The 16,137-nt window shown below is 56.5% G+C and overlaps 2 protein-coding genes across 3 annotated transcripts; one reads left to right on the plus strand and one right to left on the minus strand.

Moving 5' to 3' along the window:
• Positions 1–1,057: 1,057 nt before the first annotated feature.
• On the minus strand, positions 1,058–6,585 carry AZIN2 (antizyme inhibitor 2). Its single transcript, XM_018081248.3, has 10 exons — positions 6,429–6,585; positions 4,916–5,090; positions 4,666–4,839; positions 3,785–3,957; positions 3,216–3,347; positions 2,721–2,886; positions 2,440–2,602; positions 2,253–2,365; positions 1,831–2,045; positions 1,058–1,483 (listed from the first exon to the last, which is right to left on the minus strand). Exons 2-10 carry the CDS (start codon positions 5,012–5,014, stop codon positions 1,342–1,344), a joined length of 1,377 nt encoding a protein of 458 aa, XP_017936737.1. The 5' UTR covers positions 5,015–5,090; positions 6,429–6,585; the 3' UTR covers positions 1,058–1,341.
• Positions 6,586–8,289: 1,704 nt separating this feature from the next.
• On the plus strand, positions 8,290–15,381 carry AK2 (adenylate kinase 2). 2 transcript variants are annotated; one of them, XM_029963076.1, is made up of 6 exons: positions 8,290–8,404; positions 8,837–8,967; positions 10,861–10,971; positions 11,073–11,167; positions 11,748–11,820; positions 12,400–12,798. In XM_029963076.1, the coding sequence occupies exons 1-6, from the start codon at positions 8,290–8,292 to the stop codon at positions 12,619–12,621; spliced, it is 747 nt and encodes a 248-aa protein (XP_029818936.1). In that variant the 3' UTR covers positions 12,622–12,798. The 2 variants fall into 2 exon arrangements, with proteins under 2 accessions (XP_029818936.1, XP_017936757.1); XM_018081268.2 differs by lacking the exon at positions 8,290–8,404 and adding an exon at positions 14,568–15,381 and having other exon boundaries at positions 12,400–12,595.
• Positions 15,382–16,137: the final 756 nt, after the last annotated feature.

Below are 16,137 nucleotides of genomic sequence, written 5' to 3' on the forward strand. Positions count from 1 at the left end.
CCAGTGCCCTCCCAGTGTCATTCCAGTACTCCCACTGTCATCCCAGTGTCCTTCCAGCGCTCCCAGTGTCCTCTCAGTGTCTTCCCAGTGCTCCCAGTGTCCTCCCAGTGCTCTCCCAGTGCTCCCAGTGTCCTCCCAGTGCTCTCCCAGTGCTCCATATCCTCCCAGTGTCCTCCCAGTGTCCTCCCAGGGCTCCCAGTGACCCCCAGTTCTCCCAGTCCCTGACTTTCAGGTCTCAGAGGGGCTGTCCTGTGCAGGACCCCCCCACACACCCCAGGACAGGAGCCTTCCTTAGGGCTGAGGGGACCTCAGGAACCTGGCAGATGGGTCTTCCCCGCAGTGACACCCACATCCCGAACCCACCCCCCTATTTCCGTGCCCCCAAAATCACAGGTTTCCCTCCGGATGCCCGGACAAGGTTTGGGTGAACAGCCCCGCCCTCCCTAATGAGCAAAACCTCATTAAAATGCTGATTGCAGGCGGCTGCCTCCAGCACAGGGTGTGGAGGGGGAGCCGGGGGCTCCCTCATCCCCCACCCCTGAGCCACGCTGGACACCAGCTATTACCATCCCTCCTAAAACAAGAGCCCAAACCTGCTGGGCACCCCCCGCCCACCTGCCAAACACACTCTGCACGAGCTGGAGGAGCAGGATTTATGGGACAGGATCCATGGGATAGGATTTACTTCGAAGTTCCCAGTGCAGTCCCGGGGAGAGTGGAGCGGGGTGGTGCCAGCAGCAGGAGAGCACCTCCTTCCCCCTGGAGCTGCCAGGGGACCTTTCCCACTGTGAGACCTTTCCCTCCTCCAGTACAGCCATGAGACCTTTCCCCCACCAGTACCACCATGGGACCTTTCCTACTACAGGACCTTTTCCCTCCTGATACCACCATGGGACATTTCCCTCCTCCAGTACATCCAGTACATTTCCCTCTCTGGTACCACTTTGGGACCTTTCCCACTGGGGGATTTTTCCCTGCCAGGTGCTGCCATGGGATTTTTATCCCCCCCCCGGTACCACTGTGGGACCTTTCCCACTGCAGGACCTTTTTACCCCCCGGTACCACTGTGGCACCTTTTCCACTGGGGGATTTTTCCACCCCTGGGTACTGCCACAGGATCTTCATCCACCCTGGTACCACAATGGGACCTTTCCCACCGTGGGACCTTTCCCACTGTGGGATCTTTCCCACCCCAGGTACCGCTGTGGGACCTTTATCCCCCTGGTACTGCGATGGGACCTTCCCCCCTGCCCTGGTACTGCTGCAGGACCCTTCCCCACCCCGGTACCACCCCAGGGCCCTTCCCCACCATGGGTCCTCCCCTCCCTGTGCCGTCCCTGCTCAGATGATGCCGGTGGGAGCGAAGACTGGGGGGACACAGAGGGTCTCTGCCATCTCCCAGCCGCAGGACAGGGGCGTGCAGAGGCTCTCACGGTCTTCTTCTGCCTGGAGGGGCTTTCCCTGGAAGAGCTGGATGGCTTTCCTGCAAGTGGGAAACACCCGAGGGGGAGCAAGGGGGAAGGAGCAGCCCCTCGTGAAGGGGGTGGGCCCAGAGAAGGGGAATCTCCAGGGTTCTCACATCCCCCCCAACAGAACAACAGCCAGAGGTGAGCTGCCCGTGGCTTCCCCAGCAAAAAACAGGCTCAAGTTTGCCAACATTTAAAAGAATAGGAGCTTTGCCTCTGAGGCCAGGTTTTTACCCTGAATTTTCAGGGCTCTGGGACTCAGATTTGACCCTTTTCCTCGGGCGAAGAGCCCCGGTGGAGGAGGGAAAGCGGCATCTCCCACCCTGCAGGACCCAGCCCTGTCCCCCCACTCTGACTCTCTTACCAGGCCATGCGGGACATGGCGTAGGTGACGTGTGGCTGGGGACACCCCCCGAGCTGGGATGAGGCTGGGATGGTGTAGGCCCCCATGTTCCCAAAAAGCAGCCAGTCCCCGACGTGCAGCTCGGGCAGCTCCAGCCCGTCGGCGATGCGATCCTCGGCGTGGCCAGGGGGGCCCCTGAGGCTGCTGCTGTGGGAGGGGTGCTCTGGGCAGGGTCTCTGGGGCGGACAGAGAGCAGCCACGGGGATGAGGATGTCCCAGTGTCACAGTGACCCGTCTCATCTCCACCCATCCCAAAGATCCAACCCCGGGAGTCCATGGACCGGCTACAGCTTCCCCACAGTCTGCTCCCTTCTGGCATGAGGTGATGTCATACAACGTGAGGGACTCCCTGGGCTCTCCCCAGGCTGGGCAAACCCCCTCACCTTGTGCAGCCGAGGCCTGGGGCAGGGGCTGTCGAACAGGAGGCAGCTGAAGGCGCCGTAGATGCCGTCGTTGAGGTGATACACGAGGCTCTTCCTGCTGCTGGACTCCTCCTCTGGAAGGGGAGCAAGGAGAGGGCTCAGGGGGGGCTCGGGCACACGGGTGGGCCTGTCCCACTGTCCCACCTACCGTCAGAGCCAGGCTGCTCCACGGGGATCTCTTCCAGGGCAGTGATGCTGACAGCGAAGGTGAAGGCGGAGGCGACGTAGTATCGCCCCGGTCTGGCAACAATCTCCACCCCGGAGCCATCCGGGAAGTACAAGTCCAAGGCAGAGTTTACCATGGCAGCAATCTGTGTGGGAAGAAGAAGTACCCTCTTGGATACAGGGATTTCACAGCGAGCCAGACCCAGGGAGAGCCTCCAGCCTCGCTCTGTGCCTGCTGAGGGCAGGTGCTGGGGGCTGTGGTACCTCTTCGAACCGGGCTCTGGTGTCCTCGGTGCCGGGGAAGCCCCCGCCGATGTCCAGGAGGTGCATCTGGTAGCCCAGCTCTGTGCCCATGTCAAACACCAGCTGTGCTGCAGCCACGGCCTGAGCAAAGGCCTGGGGCTCCAGCCCACGGCCCCCAAGGTGGAAGCTGAAGGCACAGAGCCCATTTCAACAGGGTTTGACTGTCCCCAGAGAGTGACAGCACTGGGACTGTCACCCACTGGAGGCAGCTCTGTGCATCCCACACACCACCCCAAGCCAGACCACCTGGACAGACCCACAGAGCCCCAAAAAGCCTTTCTTAGGGTCAAACCTGTCCCAAACTGGCCCCCACAAGGTGAATCCCTGCAAATCCCTGCCTTCACCTCACTCCCAGTGGCTCCATGAAGCACTGTGTTGTTCCAGCAGGGCAGAGCTCCCCATATCCCGATCCACAGGGGCTGAGCACCCCTCTGGAAGAAGAACCACGTGCTGTACCTGATGCCAACCACCTCCACAGCCTGCTCCTTCGCTGCCTCCAGCAGGTGCCGGCAGGATTTGAGCGTGGTCCCAAATGTCATGCCCGGGTGGGCAGAAGGGCTGGAGTCAGCAGTGATCCCCAACAACATCCTGCACAGCAAAGCCACACTGTGTTGGGGGGGCTTGGAATCACAGGGTCATGGAATCATTAAGGCCAAAAAAGCCCTCTAAGATCACCAAGTCCAACCATTAACCCAGGACTGCCAAGCCCACCGCTAACCCATTTCTCCAAGTGCCACATCTACGTGTTTTTTGAACACTTCCAGGGATAGTGATTCCACCACTTCCCTGGGCAGCCTGTTGCGATGCCTGAGCACCCTTTCAGTGATCAGATTTTTCCAAATATCCAATCTAAACCTCCCCTGGCACAACTTGAGCCTGTTCCCTCTTGTCCTATCGCTTGTCGCCTGGGAGAAGAGACCGACACCAACCTTCTACAACCTCCTCCTTAGCCCCTGTAGCACCCCACAGGCCCCTGCCCAGCTCCTCCTTCAGCTGCCCCTCCAGTGGTGCTGCCAGACACCCACCTGGCACGGGGGTGGCTCCTGGCCACCTTGCTCAGCTCCACCTCGTTGTCGAAGGTCATCAGCTGCACCCCGTGTTTGGCCGCGTACCTGATGTGGGCAACCTGCTTACAGGGGCTGCTGTAGAAGATCCTGTCAGCTGGGACTCCAATGCCTTGAACCCGGGTGATCTCAGCCTGCAGGGACAGGGAACACACTCAGGAAGGTCCCCATGGCCACCACCAGCCCTGGGTCTTGTCCAGTTTGCAGCACTGGGGAGGGCAAAGCGTCAGCGTTGCGGCCTGGGCTTTTCCAAGGAAAAGCTACAAGAGCTCAAAGGCATCACAGTGGACTTTGTCCTGGCAAGGACAGACTGTGGTAAGGTGTGTAAAACAGCAGGAGAGGAAACAGGTGGGTTTAGCTGGCGTAGGGTTGGCATGTGACCCCTGGTCTGAGCTGTGACAACACTTGCACTTTCTCTTCCTGGAAACCCATCTTATTTAATTATGTACAAGTCAGTGGCTTGATTTGGCTCCTCCCTGGAAATCTGGCTGTTGCAAATGATGAGGAGGAGGGAGCAGGGAGCTTTAGACTCATCCTTAAAGAAAGCAAGAGTTGGATGGCTCTGGCAGTGGCACCCCAGGGGTGTGCTGTGCCACCAGCCAAGCCTGCCAGCCAAGACACCAGCTCCAGAGGCAGGAATGTTGGTCAAAGGGAAAGCCTGGGTCACCAGACAGAGGACAGGGATTTATGGGCTGTGCCAATAGACTTTTGACAGCAGAGGGAGACTCCTGCCCCTGTAAATGTCACCTACTGAGTGGAGACAGGAAAGGAGGGTGAGCTCTGCCACTCTCCCACAAATGCTTGTAGGATGCTCACTTGGAGCTGTCCTCCCACATCCTTACCTTGTTGGCACAGGCAAAGCCTGCCCCCAGCTCTGCCAGCAGCCGAATCACTCCTTCACTGCTGTTGCATTTAACTGGGAAATAGGGTTTCACCCGGGGCAGGGCCTTCAGGAAATGCAGGTGCTTCTTCACGACATCCCCGAGGTCTGCCACGAAGAAGGCTTGCTGGTCGCTCTAGGGGAAAGCTGGAGTAAGCAGAAGCTTCCATGAGTGCCTCTTGTAAGGGGGGAAGCAGAGAACCAGCCCTTACCCCCTGGCACAGCTCCCCGAGGAGGTTCTCCAGCAGGTCTCTGGTGGTGAAGCCCTCCTCCACCATCAGGAAATTGGATTCGTTCAGGTACCCGTTCATGGTGGGATGTTCAGGGTCTGATGATGCTCATTTAAAGCCTCCTTGAGTAGGGTATAGATTCTAAAAAAGCAACACACTGGAAAAAGAAGGAATATTAAGGGCAGAAGCTTCATCAGCACCCCGGGGTGCTCCCCATCCATCCCTCCCATGGCAGCACTGCCCTGGGCAGAGCTCTGTGCTGCTCTGCTCCAAACCAGTGCCTCAGCAGAGCCCTCCTGTGGGTTAAAGCATCTTCTTTTGGGGGAGGAGACACATTTCTCTGCAGCTCAGAGCTGTGTTTTGGCACACAGCAGCCTTGTCTCCGTCAGCAGCAGTTCAACAACAAAGCCAACTGCACTGCAAAGGGGATGGAGGCCTTTATGTGCCAGGACATGTCCCTTCACGCTCTGGAACGTAGCTGGATCTGCTGTGGTGAGGATCCCTTATGGTTTCCATTCTCATGGATCCATTTTCCCAGGCACACAAGCCCTGGGAAAAGGGAGGCAGAGCACAGACCCCTTGCTGACACTGCCCGACCTGAGGACAGTCTGGATCCCCGCTGTGGATCCACGGCTCTTTCATGACACAGGGTGTGGAACCAGGGGACAGTTAAGCTGCACAGAGTTTCCTGGCTCATCCTAGCAGAGCTTTACCTTTAAGCTCGCACACTTTAACAATTTCCTGCCCTGGACCCAGCCTGTCTCATAACCCAGAGAGCTGACAACATAGCAGGGAACATTTCCACTGATAATCTGGGTCTAGCTCCAGGGATCTTACAGGAACATGGTCTCTCTGATCTGAAGGGAGCAGGAGGCAGAGGTTTCATTTCTCAGAGCAGCACTGCACCTCCTCCCCACAGACACCTACTGACAACATTTTGGGGCAGGCACTGGGAGGAAGACCACGCTGACCCCAGAGCAGCAGGATGTTGTAATGCATTGAGCAAGCCCCACCAGCAAATTCCAGAGCTGGGGAATGAGGTGAAAAAACCATGTTTTTAAAGCTCTTAGAGCCTCATATTCAGGAAAGGAGAGCGACTGCTACAGCTTTACCCTTCCCATCCCATCACTAAGCAGCACCCAGCCCACCAGGATGGGGCACGGAAGCAGTGAGGTGGGTCATTCCTGGAATGTGCCCCAGCCTGGGACACCCCCTCCTTACCAAGGCCCGGTTCTCCCTCCCAGGTGCTCAGACGTGCTGCCAGAGGGGCTCCCCACGGAATGTAGAGCTCCCACAGCACCCTGAGGTGTGGCTGTTGCTGGGGGTCCGGGGGCCCTGGGGAGAAGCAGTGACGGGGTTAGCGAGGGAGAGGGGCACTGACAGCACCCCCCACCCACCATCCCCAAAACTCAGCAGCCACAGGCATCCCTCACCAGCCCCCTCCTCACTGTGCCAGGCAAGACATTTCCCCTCAAGGACCCCTAAGCCCCCTTACCTCAGAAAGCATTTAAACAGATTCTGCCATGGGTCTCCCGAGAGAGTGAACCGGCCCCAGCAGTGGCTGTTTGTCCTGCCCCAGCTCCCTGCCCGCCCTGAGCCCTTGCAGAGGATGGGGGAGCTCTGCACCCCTTCTCTCTCAGGGCTCCCTCCCTGCTCTGCCTCCCAACTGTAACCATGACAACCAAATCCAGCGACCCTATTGGCTGAGCTGCCTCTGAGCATCCTGCATCCCTCTTGGAGAATGCTCCCCCACCTCGCCCGCCCCCTCCCAGGGCTGGGGCTGCCCCCAGGAGTCACCTCGGGGTTCTCACCCAGCCCAGCTCATCCCCAGCCTGGACCTGCTGTGGGGCCACCTCACGAGGCTGTGCATCCTATGCACAGGGACCCTCGTGGGGAAGAGAGCTCAAAATACCTCTGAAATGCTGCTGCCAGGGAAACCAGGCTCCCTGCAGTGCCTGTTTGGCTGTGACTCTGGCAGGGCGGGCAGGAGGTAGCTGGGAAGATGTCAGGGACTGATCCTGCCCTTGCTGAGGTGCTGCCAGCTTCGGTGGGTTCCCTGGCAGCAGGTCCAGCTCTGCCATAAATGGAGGTGCTTCGTCTGGTCCATCAGTGCTGTCTCTGCTGCATTTGGAAATGGTTGCACTGCTCCATCCCACAAACAGCAAGGGCCGAGCAGGGACTATTTTTGTTTCTCCTTGTTAATTTGCAGGTCCCTCCTTGGTGCTGCTGAGGAGCCAGTGTTCTGTGTGTGGAGGGGTAGCTGCCCCCCATGAGGAGGTGAGAGGGACAGACTTATCCTGGGTTTCTGTATTCAACACCGTGGTCTTGGCTTTGCCACAGACTCTCCTGGCAACCAGGGCCAAGGAAGCTCTTGTCTCCTGTGAGATCCTGGCGTGTTTTCCCAGTGCTCTGGCCTGGCACCAGTCCTGGACTGCTCTGCATGGAGTGTGGGAAGCCATGCAGAGAGCACTGCACTGAGGGCAGAGCAGAGGGATGCAGAGCACTGCAGTGCCAGTCTCTCCTGGATGTACCAGGCAGTGTTGTGATGCACAGCCCACGCAGAGCAGGGCGCTGAGCCCAGCCCACGCTGAACCCACGCAGCGCCAGGGCAAGCAGAGCTCAGAACCACAGAGTTACAGAAGGAATTAGGTTGGAAAAGACCTCTGAGATCATCAAGCCCAACTTTTGACCTAACACCACCTTGCCTGCTAGACCATGGCACTGAGTGCCGCATCTGGTCTCTTTTTAAACACCTCCAGGGACAGTGAACCCACCACCTCTCTGGGCAGCCCATTCCAGTCCGATCACTCTCCCTGTAAAGAACTTCTTCCTACTGCCAACATAAACCTGCCCTGGTGCAGCTTAAAGACTACATCCTCTTTTCCTGTCACTAGCGGCCTGGTGGCAGAGCCCAACCCGCACCTGGCAACACCCTCTTGCCAGGGAGTCGGGAGAGAGTGAGAAGCTCCCCCTTGAGCCCCCTTTTCTCCAGGCTGAGCCCCTCACAAGCGCTCCTCACAGGACATGCACTCCAGAGCCTTCCCGAGCTCTTTGCTTTCCTCTGGGCTCGCTCCAGCCCCAAAATGTCCTTCTTGGGCTGAGAAGCCCAGAACTGGACACAGCGCCCGGTGCCAGCGGAGAGCCCCAAGCCACGCGGCGCCATAGCCCGCCCACCGCCACTTAAAACCCCGCCCATCGCCGGGTTAACCCGCCCACCGCACGCATAACCACGCCCCACTCGCTTTTAAACCGTCGGCCGGGGTTGTCTGTGCGGCCACGCCCCTCATATGCATAGCCACGCCGGGCGCGCGGGGTCACGCCCCCCGGCGCGGGGGGGCGCGCAGTCGGCGGCGGCCATGGCTCCGACGCGCTCAGGCCGGGGGCGGCCGCGGGCAGGGCCGGCACCGGCACCGGGGCTCCGCCACGGCATCCGCGCCGTGCTGCTGGGGCCCGCCGGCGCCGGCAAGGGCACCGCAGGTGAGCGGGGATGCGCGGGAGGGGCGGGGGGAGCTCCCCGTGAAGGGAGCGGCCCGGCGGGACCGGCCCGCCGGCCTTTCCCCGTGTGACCGCCGCGTGGGCCTCGCGAGGGGATGGGGCGTGCGGGGGGTCCCGCTCCGCGGGGCCTCCCTTCCCTCGGGGTGCTCGCGGTATCGCGCCTCCAGGGCGCCCTTTTCCCGGATCCCTTGTCCCGGAGCAGGGCCGGCCCGCGGGGACCCGGTCCCTGGCCCCGCTCCCGGAGCGCTCGCGGGGCTCGGCGCCGGGCCCTGCCACGTGCTTGAGCGGTCCGGTGCTGCCACAGGGGACAAGGCCCCAGCCTGTCCACCCCAGCCCTGGCTGAGCGTCCCCCCGGCCCCCCACCCCGAGGTCCCATCCCCGGAGCGCTCACCGCTGTCTGTTCTGTCCCGCAGGCTCCCAAGCTCGCCGAGACCTACTGCGTGTGCCACCTGGCTACCGGGGACATGCTGCGGGCCATGGTGGCCTCGGGGTCCGAGCTGGGCAAGCGGATCAAGGAGACCATGGATGCTGGGAAGCTGGTGGGTCGTGAGGGATGTGCTGGGAGGGGACATGGGCTGGCAGCACCAGGAATGAGAGCAGGCAAAACCCGCCTCCTGTTTAGATTTCTCAGTGACAAAACTAATTAGTGTGGTAAGGCAGATTGCAGGGTGAAGGCAGGGGTGGAGGTTTTCCTTCTGTTATCCTGCAGGAGAAACATCCTATAAAAACACCTTTCCTCTTCAGAGTTGCTCTTTGCTTACTGACAGCCTGTGTCCTTGGGGTGGTTCTTGTATTTATGCTCACAGGGTGAGTTCTGGCTGGTTTCTGAGCACTCTGAGCTGAAGGTGTATCCTTGGAGCTGCAGGATGTTGCAGCCATGCTTTGCTGCTCCAGCCTCTCTTCCCGTGATACCTGGACTCCAGGTATCACTTCAGAGGGTTTATCTGCATCCCAGCTCTTGCACAAGTGGTGAAAATAGACTTAAAGGTGCTGCTGTGACAGCTACAGCAGGTGCTGTGTGAGAGAGGCACTTTAGGTCCCCCAGAGACAAGAGCTGGAATCTCTGACATTCACTTTACAAGGGTCTAATTATCTCATCAGAAGGACTGAACTATCTCCAGGAAACTCAAGGAACCACAAACTGCAGCGACTTGCCCCCGTGTGGGGCAGATCTCGGGCATCTCTGCAGCTGTCACGGGCTTGTAACACCCCAGGGAGCCTCTGCAGGCCCCCAATGGGGAGAGTGACGTGGCTTATCTCAGCTTCTGCCCAGAGCTCATTGCAACACCGAGCCTGCGATACCCGGCTGGTTATGAAAGATAGGGACGTTATCTGGTGAGGCTGGTGGTATCTGCCACGTGTGTGTGTGTGGCAGCCAGCTCCAGGCTGCTCCACAGGGACACCCTGCAGCTCTGGCTCTGTGATAACTCAGCTGGGAGCACAGCAGTTTGGGATGGGTTTATGCTCAGGGGCTGTTTCTCTGAAGGGTGTAATCAGGAAGGCACAGAAGTGACTTGTTGCTTCACCCAGACTTCCCCCCCCTGCCTGTGGGGGCTGTTGTTTGTGTGTTGTGACAGCCTGGTTCCCAAATCCTGCTGGGTCCCAGCTGTGTGTGTTGGAGAAAACAGTGCTGCTGAGGAGAGCTGCTCCCAAATAAACAGCTATTGTTGGGGCTGCAGCATCTGTTAGTGCTGCAGTGTGGAAAAGGCACTAATCCCAGCGGTATGCCGAGATTGTTGGATGGGAAAAAACTATCCAGCAAAGCCAGAGCTTGTCAGCAACTACTGGGCTTTTACCTTCATACAAGGTTTATGGGAGTCAATGAGCAACTTGCCTGCTCTGCCCTTCCTGTCTCCTGAGAGGGATGTGTGGGTGAAGGTACAAAGTAACAGGAAATCAAGGTTATGTCGAAATTTTCTGTTGTGAGTTGCTTTTAAAAAAAAAAATAATCTCAGGAGTTTGTCTTCGAGCCGACAGTCTTCCTTGAAATACAGCAACCTTTGTAACGGCGAGGTTACAGCACTGGTCCAAGTCCCTGACACACTGTGGAGTATCCCTGGAGTGAAAGGTCTCCTTGGCCACATCCTGGTGTTGCAGCCGTGGCAGGGAGTGCTTCCCACAGCAGTCATGGCAGGGAGTGCTTCCTTGACGTGGGCAGGAATGAGCACGCAGCTTTCACCCTGTTAGCAGCCCTGTGCCATGGCTGCTGCCTCTGGCTGTAGGAGGGGCCTGAAGCAGCCTGGGCACTGACATGGATTGTAGAGTCACAGGATATCCTGAGCTGGAAGGAACTCACAAGGATTATAGAGTTCAACCCCTGGCACTGCACAGGACAACCCCAAAAGTCCCACCATGAGTGCAGCAGCTCTGGAGGCAACTGTGTGTAAGTTCAGGGTGTCCCCCCTGACCACGGGCTTCCCCCCTCTCTGCAGGTGAGCGATGAGATGGTGGTGGAGCTGATTGAGAACAACCTGGACTCCCCTCCCTGCAAGAACGGGTTCCTGCTGGATGGCTTCCCCCGCACGGTGAAGCAGGCGGAGATGGTACGTGAGGCCCTGCTCAGGGACTGCTCTGGCACCTCCTTCCCTGCAGACAGGGGTCCCTGGGCCCTCGGCCCCTCTGAGGTGGGTGTTTGCTCTTGCAGCTGGATGAGCTCCTGGAGAAGAGGAAGGAGAAGCTCGACTCGGTCATTGAGTTCAGCATCCCTGACTCCTTGCTGATCCGGAGGATCACGGGACGGTAACGCTTCTCTCCCAGATGCTCAGTGCACAGGATGAGGTTTCCTAGTCTATGGAATGGCATCCTGATTTCAGATCCCAGGTTGTCCTCCCAGTGCTTAGGGCTGGCTGTGGTGCTGGTCTCTGTTAGATTTCTGCTATGATCCCTCACCTGTTCTCCCATGGCTGGACCAGCCTTGAGCAGAGCCCCTCCCTTGCCCTATAAATTAGGGATTGCTGACAGGAATCAGCATCCTTGGTGCCCCAGCTCAGCCTTTAAAGTCTTCCTTCTCCAAAGTCATTATTCCTCCCTTAGGCAGAACAATGCACACATTTGGGCACAGTCTAAGGTCACTGTGTCACCCTTACAGCTCCAGGAGCCAGACCCCTTCCCCAGTAAAGCAGGAAGTAAAAATTCCTTCTCCATCTCCTGCTGCAGCTGCTTTTCCAAACTGAAGAGGCCCTTGGTACAGAAATAACTACAGAGAATTTTCTTACTAGTGAAAGGCAAATCATGTTGCTGTTACAGATGTTCTTGTGCTGATGAGTGGCAGGCTCAGGAGACCTTGTCCTGCTTTGCTGACACTTATTTTCTGTCTCAGGCTGATTCACCCAGCGAGTGGCCGCTCGTACCACGAGGAGTTCAGACCCCCAAAAGAGCCCATGAAGGACGATGTATGTGAGCTCCCAGGGCCACAGCTTGCCTTGCTTTGGGTTTAGCTGATGCTTTGCAGTCTCCCTGGAAAAAAAAGAACTCATTTCTTTCCTTCTCTTGTACCTTCTGTCCTGGCTTTCTGGGGAGCGTGGGGAACTGCTTGGGCAGCCTGAGCCGACGGCACTGCGGGGAGCGAGGCCTGGAGGGATGGATGAAGGGATGGATGTGCTGCAGAGCTGGCCCGGGCTCTGCCAGCCTCAGAACTTGTTGGACTCTGTCCACAGCTGAAGTTGCGGTGGGTTGTGACTGGTTTCCATCCTGGGGAGCAACTGTAGCTGGTGCCTGCTCTCGGGGCTCCTGGAGTGGTGTGTGGGGGAACGACCACAGTGCTGAACCCTCCTCTCTTCAGTCACTGCTCTGGGATTTGTTTTGGCTGCCCTGGGCTCGCTCTGTCTCCCCCGCAGACCTGGGGGTCGCCTCTGCAGCTCTGCATTTAGCGTGGCCTGGAGGAGGGGAGTGGGGGTTGTGGGAGCTGTGGAGAGAAGGGGGGAGCGTGCCAGGCTGCAGCAAGCTGGAGACTGTCCCCTTGCTTCTCCCAGGTCACTGGAGAGCCCCTGATCCGCCGCTCCGACGATAATGAGACCGCCCTGAAAACCCGCCTGAAGTCCTATCACACCCAGACCTCTCCCCTGATCTCCTACTACAGCAAGAGGGGGATCCATACGGCCGTGGATGCCTCCCAGTCTCCTGACGTGGTGTTTGCCAGCATCCTGGCAGCCTTCTCGAGAGCAACATGTAAAGACCTGGTTATGTTTGTTTAGGGCTCCGTCCCAGGACAGAGCTCTGCTTTTTCTCTCTCTCCCTCTGTCTCTGTTTCTCTGTCTCTGGGGCCAGGGAGGGTGAAGAGCTGAGCAGATAGAAGAGGAGGAGACAAGGTGATGCAGCCCAAGGCAGGGCTGTGCTGATTCTCTAATTAAACGAGCTGTTAACGGTCTCTATCTCGCTATATGTGAACGTCAGTCTGTCTGCGGGTGTGGGAGATTTTGGCCTCTAGAGGCCGCAGCGAGCCCAGGCTCCGGCTGCCAAAAATGGGATCTGCACCCTTTTGGGTCAAAAACCTTTTGTTTCATCCTAGAAACGCACCTACCTGGAAGGAACTGTACTTCCAGCTCCTCCTGGCTGCTCCACAGGGGCCTAGGAGAAGGTTGGAGGTCAGGATTGAGTAGTGGGGGAAGGATTTTCCCAGGTGATGTGAAGGTGCAGGAATGAAACGTGGGGTTGCTGTGTGTGTGTTGCTGGGGGAGCAGCTGTGGGAGGGACAGTTTTGCTGCTGCTCAGGGCTGGGTGACGACATGTTCTCCTTGTATGTGTTTTATTCCTGGTGGGATGGCAGGTTACCTGAGAGCAAAGCCTGTCTTCCTGTGCTGATGGGACTTAGGGGACAGAAAGTGTGGGGGGGTTTCAACCTCTTGTCATTTGTGGGCCTTAATATAGCAAATTAGTGCTTCTTGCTCTTTTTAAAAACATGGAGTCCGTGTTTAGAGTCTCACAGTCACTTTGTGGCAGGTTGGGATCTCGTGAGGATAAGAAAAGGACTTGGGTTTTATCTCTTCACTCTTTCCTTGGAAGATGTGTTGAGCTTCTCCTGATCCCAAAGTCTAAATATAATAAAGCCTTATTGCAAAACAAATGATTTCTCAAGGCTGGAGAGACAGCATTATTAACCACTGGCTCCATGTGCCCTTGAGCTAACGACCTTCATTACGAGCTCATGGAAATGTTCCTGTTTCTTGAGCAAATCCAACGGGCTCTCTGTGTGAGGACACTCTGGGGGGTAGTGCCTTGTCTTCTCAGGGTGACACTGCAAGGCTGGCACTGACCTTTGTCCATGAGGGATTCCAGCCCTTCCTAGAGGACCCCGCTGTAAATATAGATTGGCCCAGGTGAAACTTTGTCCTTTGGCCTTCCATGTGTATTTGCTGATTGAGAGTTACTGAGTACCCTCCTCTCCAGAGGAAATGGCCCATCTCCCTCCTGTGCACTGAGCTGCTTTGGGCTCTGTGTCCAGAGCAGATGCTTAATCCTCAGGAATCCCTTGCTCTTTTTCTTGATAATTTCTCCTTTGTCTGAAAATCACATTCTGTCCTCATACATCCTTTCCAGGGAAACAACCTCTTCCCTTCCAGCAAACTGGAAATGACACCGGGGAACCGAAAGCAGTTGACTTGTTTCTCTTGAAAGCACGTGACTGGGGAGAAAGGGTTTGGAAGTCAACAGGGCTGGTTTTGTCAGCAGCCTGTGGTCCCCTGGGATTCCCAGATGGCCCTTGCTTTGTCTCTGGCTTTCCTGTGGAAGGGCAGCCCCAATGCCAGCACGCTGGGAGGTCGGGATAGCCTTTGGGATAGGATTCCTGTGCTCCAGGGAAGGGGAATGTGTGTGTTAGAGCTGCCTCGGCGTCTCAGTGACTGTAAAGAAGTTCTGAGTAGAAGCAGCTTTTATCTTGAGAGAGTCAGAGAGCTGCAGCCCCCTCTGTGCTGCCATAATGGCAGGGAAGGGTTCCCAGCCACTTGGCACTCCTGGATTTGGTCAGGGTTTTACTCTACAGCAAGAACAAGATGTTCCTCCCCTCTTCATTCCTTTCCTCCCTTGTGCTCACTTTGCATCCAGCTCACCAGCCTTTTTCTGCCATAAACCATGCTTCATTTTGTTTGATTTTTTTTTTTCCCCCTAAATATTTTTTTTTTCTCTTTGTTCCCATTTATTCCAGCTGAGTGACTCCGTGAACCAGATGAGACACCACCAAACGCTGCACACTCTGCTACATCACCCATTGCAGCCCTCCCTTGGGTGCAAGGGAGGGCAGCTGGGAGTGGGGGGTTATGATTGATGGGAGGGGGGGGAAAGGAGGTGGTAAACAAGGGGTTTGGGGGCTGATTTGGTAGGGTTTTGGTTGGATTTCTTATTTGGCAGAATCATTGTGAAGAAGAGGTGGCCTTCTCCTTAGAAATCATGTCTGGGGAGGCAAAACAAGACAGTGAAACACCTCTGAGTGATCAGCTGCAGGTCCTTGACCTGTTGGAGGGTAGGGTTAGGTGCCATTCCAGGCTTCTCCAGGACTTTCAGGGCTTGTCTCGTGGGCTCTTGGTACCCTGAGGCCACTGAAAGGTTTGCTGTGATTTTCCTGAAGTTGCTTCCTGTCAGCGAGGACCAAAATGAACAAATGATGCATCGTGTCTGAAATGGAAAGGAAAAAGAGGTGCCATGGGTTTTTCCTGGAACTTTTGTTTTTCTTGTTCTGCTGCATTCCTAAACCCTGGCACAGAGACTTCTCAAGGATTCTCTGCTGCTGAAGAGGGGCTGTGGCTCTAGTCCAAACCTGCCTTACCTGGGAATGGGGTGGCTTTTCTGTGATCATGACCAAGCTGGAATTCACACAATGCTGAAGAAATGCAAAAGAGACTTTCTTAATTGCCTGCAAAAATAACACTTAATTGGGGGAGTTTTTTTGCATTTCTTTTTAGATCAAATGGTGCCTTGTCTAACCTCTGAATCAATAATAAAATAACCCCTTTACATTTGTATCTGGTGCTGTGTCCTCTTTGACCTGCAGACAGCGAGGAGGATGAGGAGGCAGATGACAGCATCAACTAACAATTGTGCTGGGTGGATCCTGGGGCCTGATCCTATCTCAAGGATGTTCTGTGCAGCTGAAAATGTGGCTTGTAATTCCTTTTATCTCTTTTCCTTGCTGAGTGTGTCCAATGCTTTAGATCACCATAGCAATGGTGCCTTTTGCTGGTTCTCTTTCCTGTTCATGCGTGACTCTGAAAGCACTGAGCCCCTGTGCATCCTGTTTTTCTCTCTAGAGCTCCTTGCAGGTACTTCAACTGATGTAATTCCTTTTTGTCCTCCTCCCTTTGCATATCCAGTGTGTGGAGGAGCTGATGTTGTTATTTTCTTGTCTCTTCCTGCAGCAACTGGAAGCCATATATTGTGTATTCTGTTTCTGCTCATTTGCTTTCTGCCTTTCAGACCTTCTTGCATCCCTTCCTCCACCTGTGCCTCTCTAAATTCACAGGGAAAAAAACCTGTCTAATTGCAGGGAATGAGAGCATTTCCTGCTCTCCCTTTCTCCTGCCTCCACAGGGACCCTGACCCTCAGATATCCCAGAGGAGGCTGTTCTTGATGTGCTGATGGAGAGTTGTTTATCCACACTTCTTGCAGCCGTGCTTCTGTTCAGGGCTTTGGTTCAGGCACCGTGGCCCAGCACCAGAAAGGGTTGGGCTGCATATGCCCATATCCTCCAGAAATTACTGGTTTTCCAGCATAACTGGGC

Source organism: Manacus vitellinus, unplaced genomic scaffold (genome assembly GCF_001715985.3).
Source record: "Manacus vitellinus isolate BGI_N305 unplaced genomic scaffold, ASM171598v3 scaffold_52_pilon, whole genome shotgun sequence".
NCBI classification, from domain to species: Eukaryota; Metazoa; Chordata; class Aves; order Passeriformes; family Pipridae; genus Manacus; species Manacus vitellinus.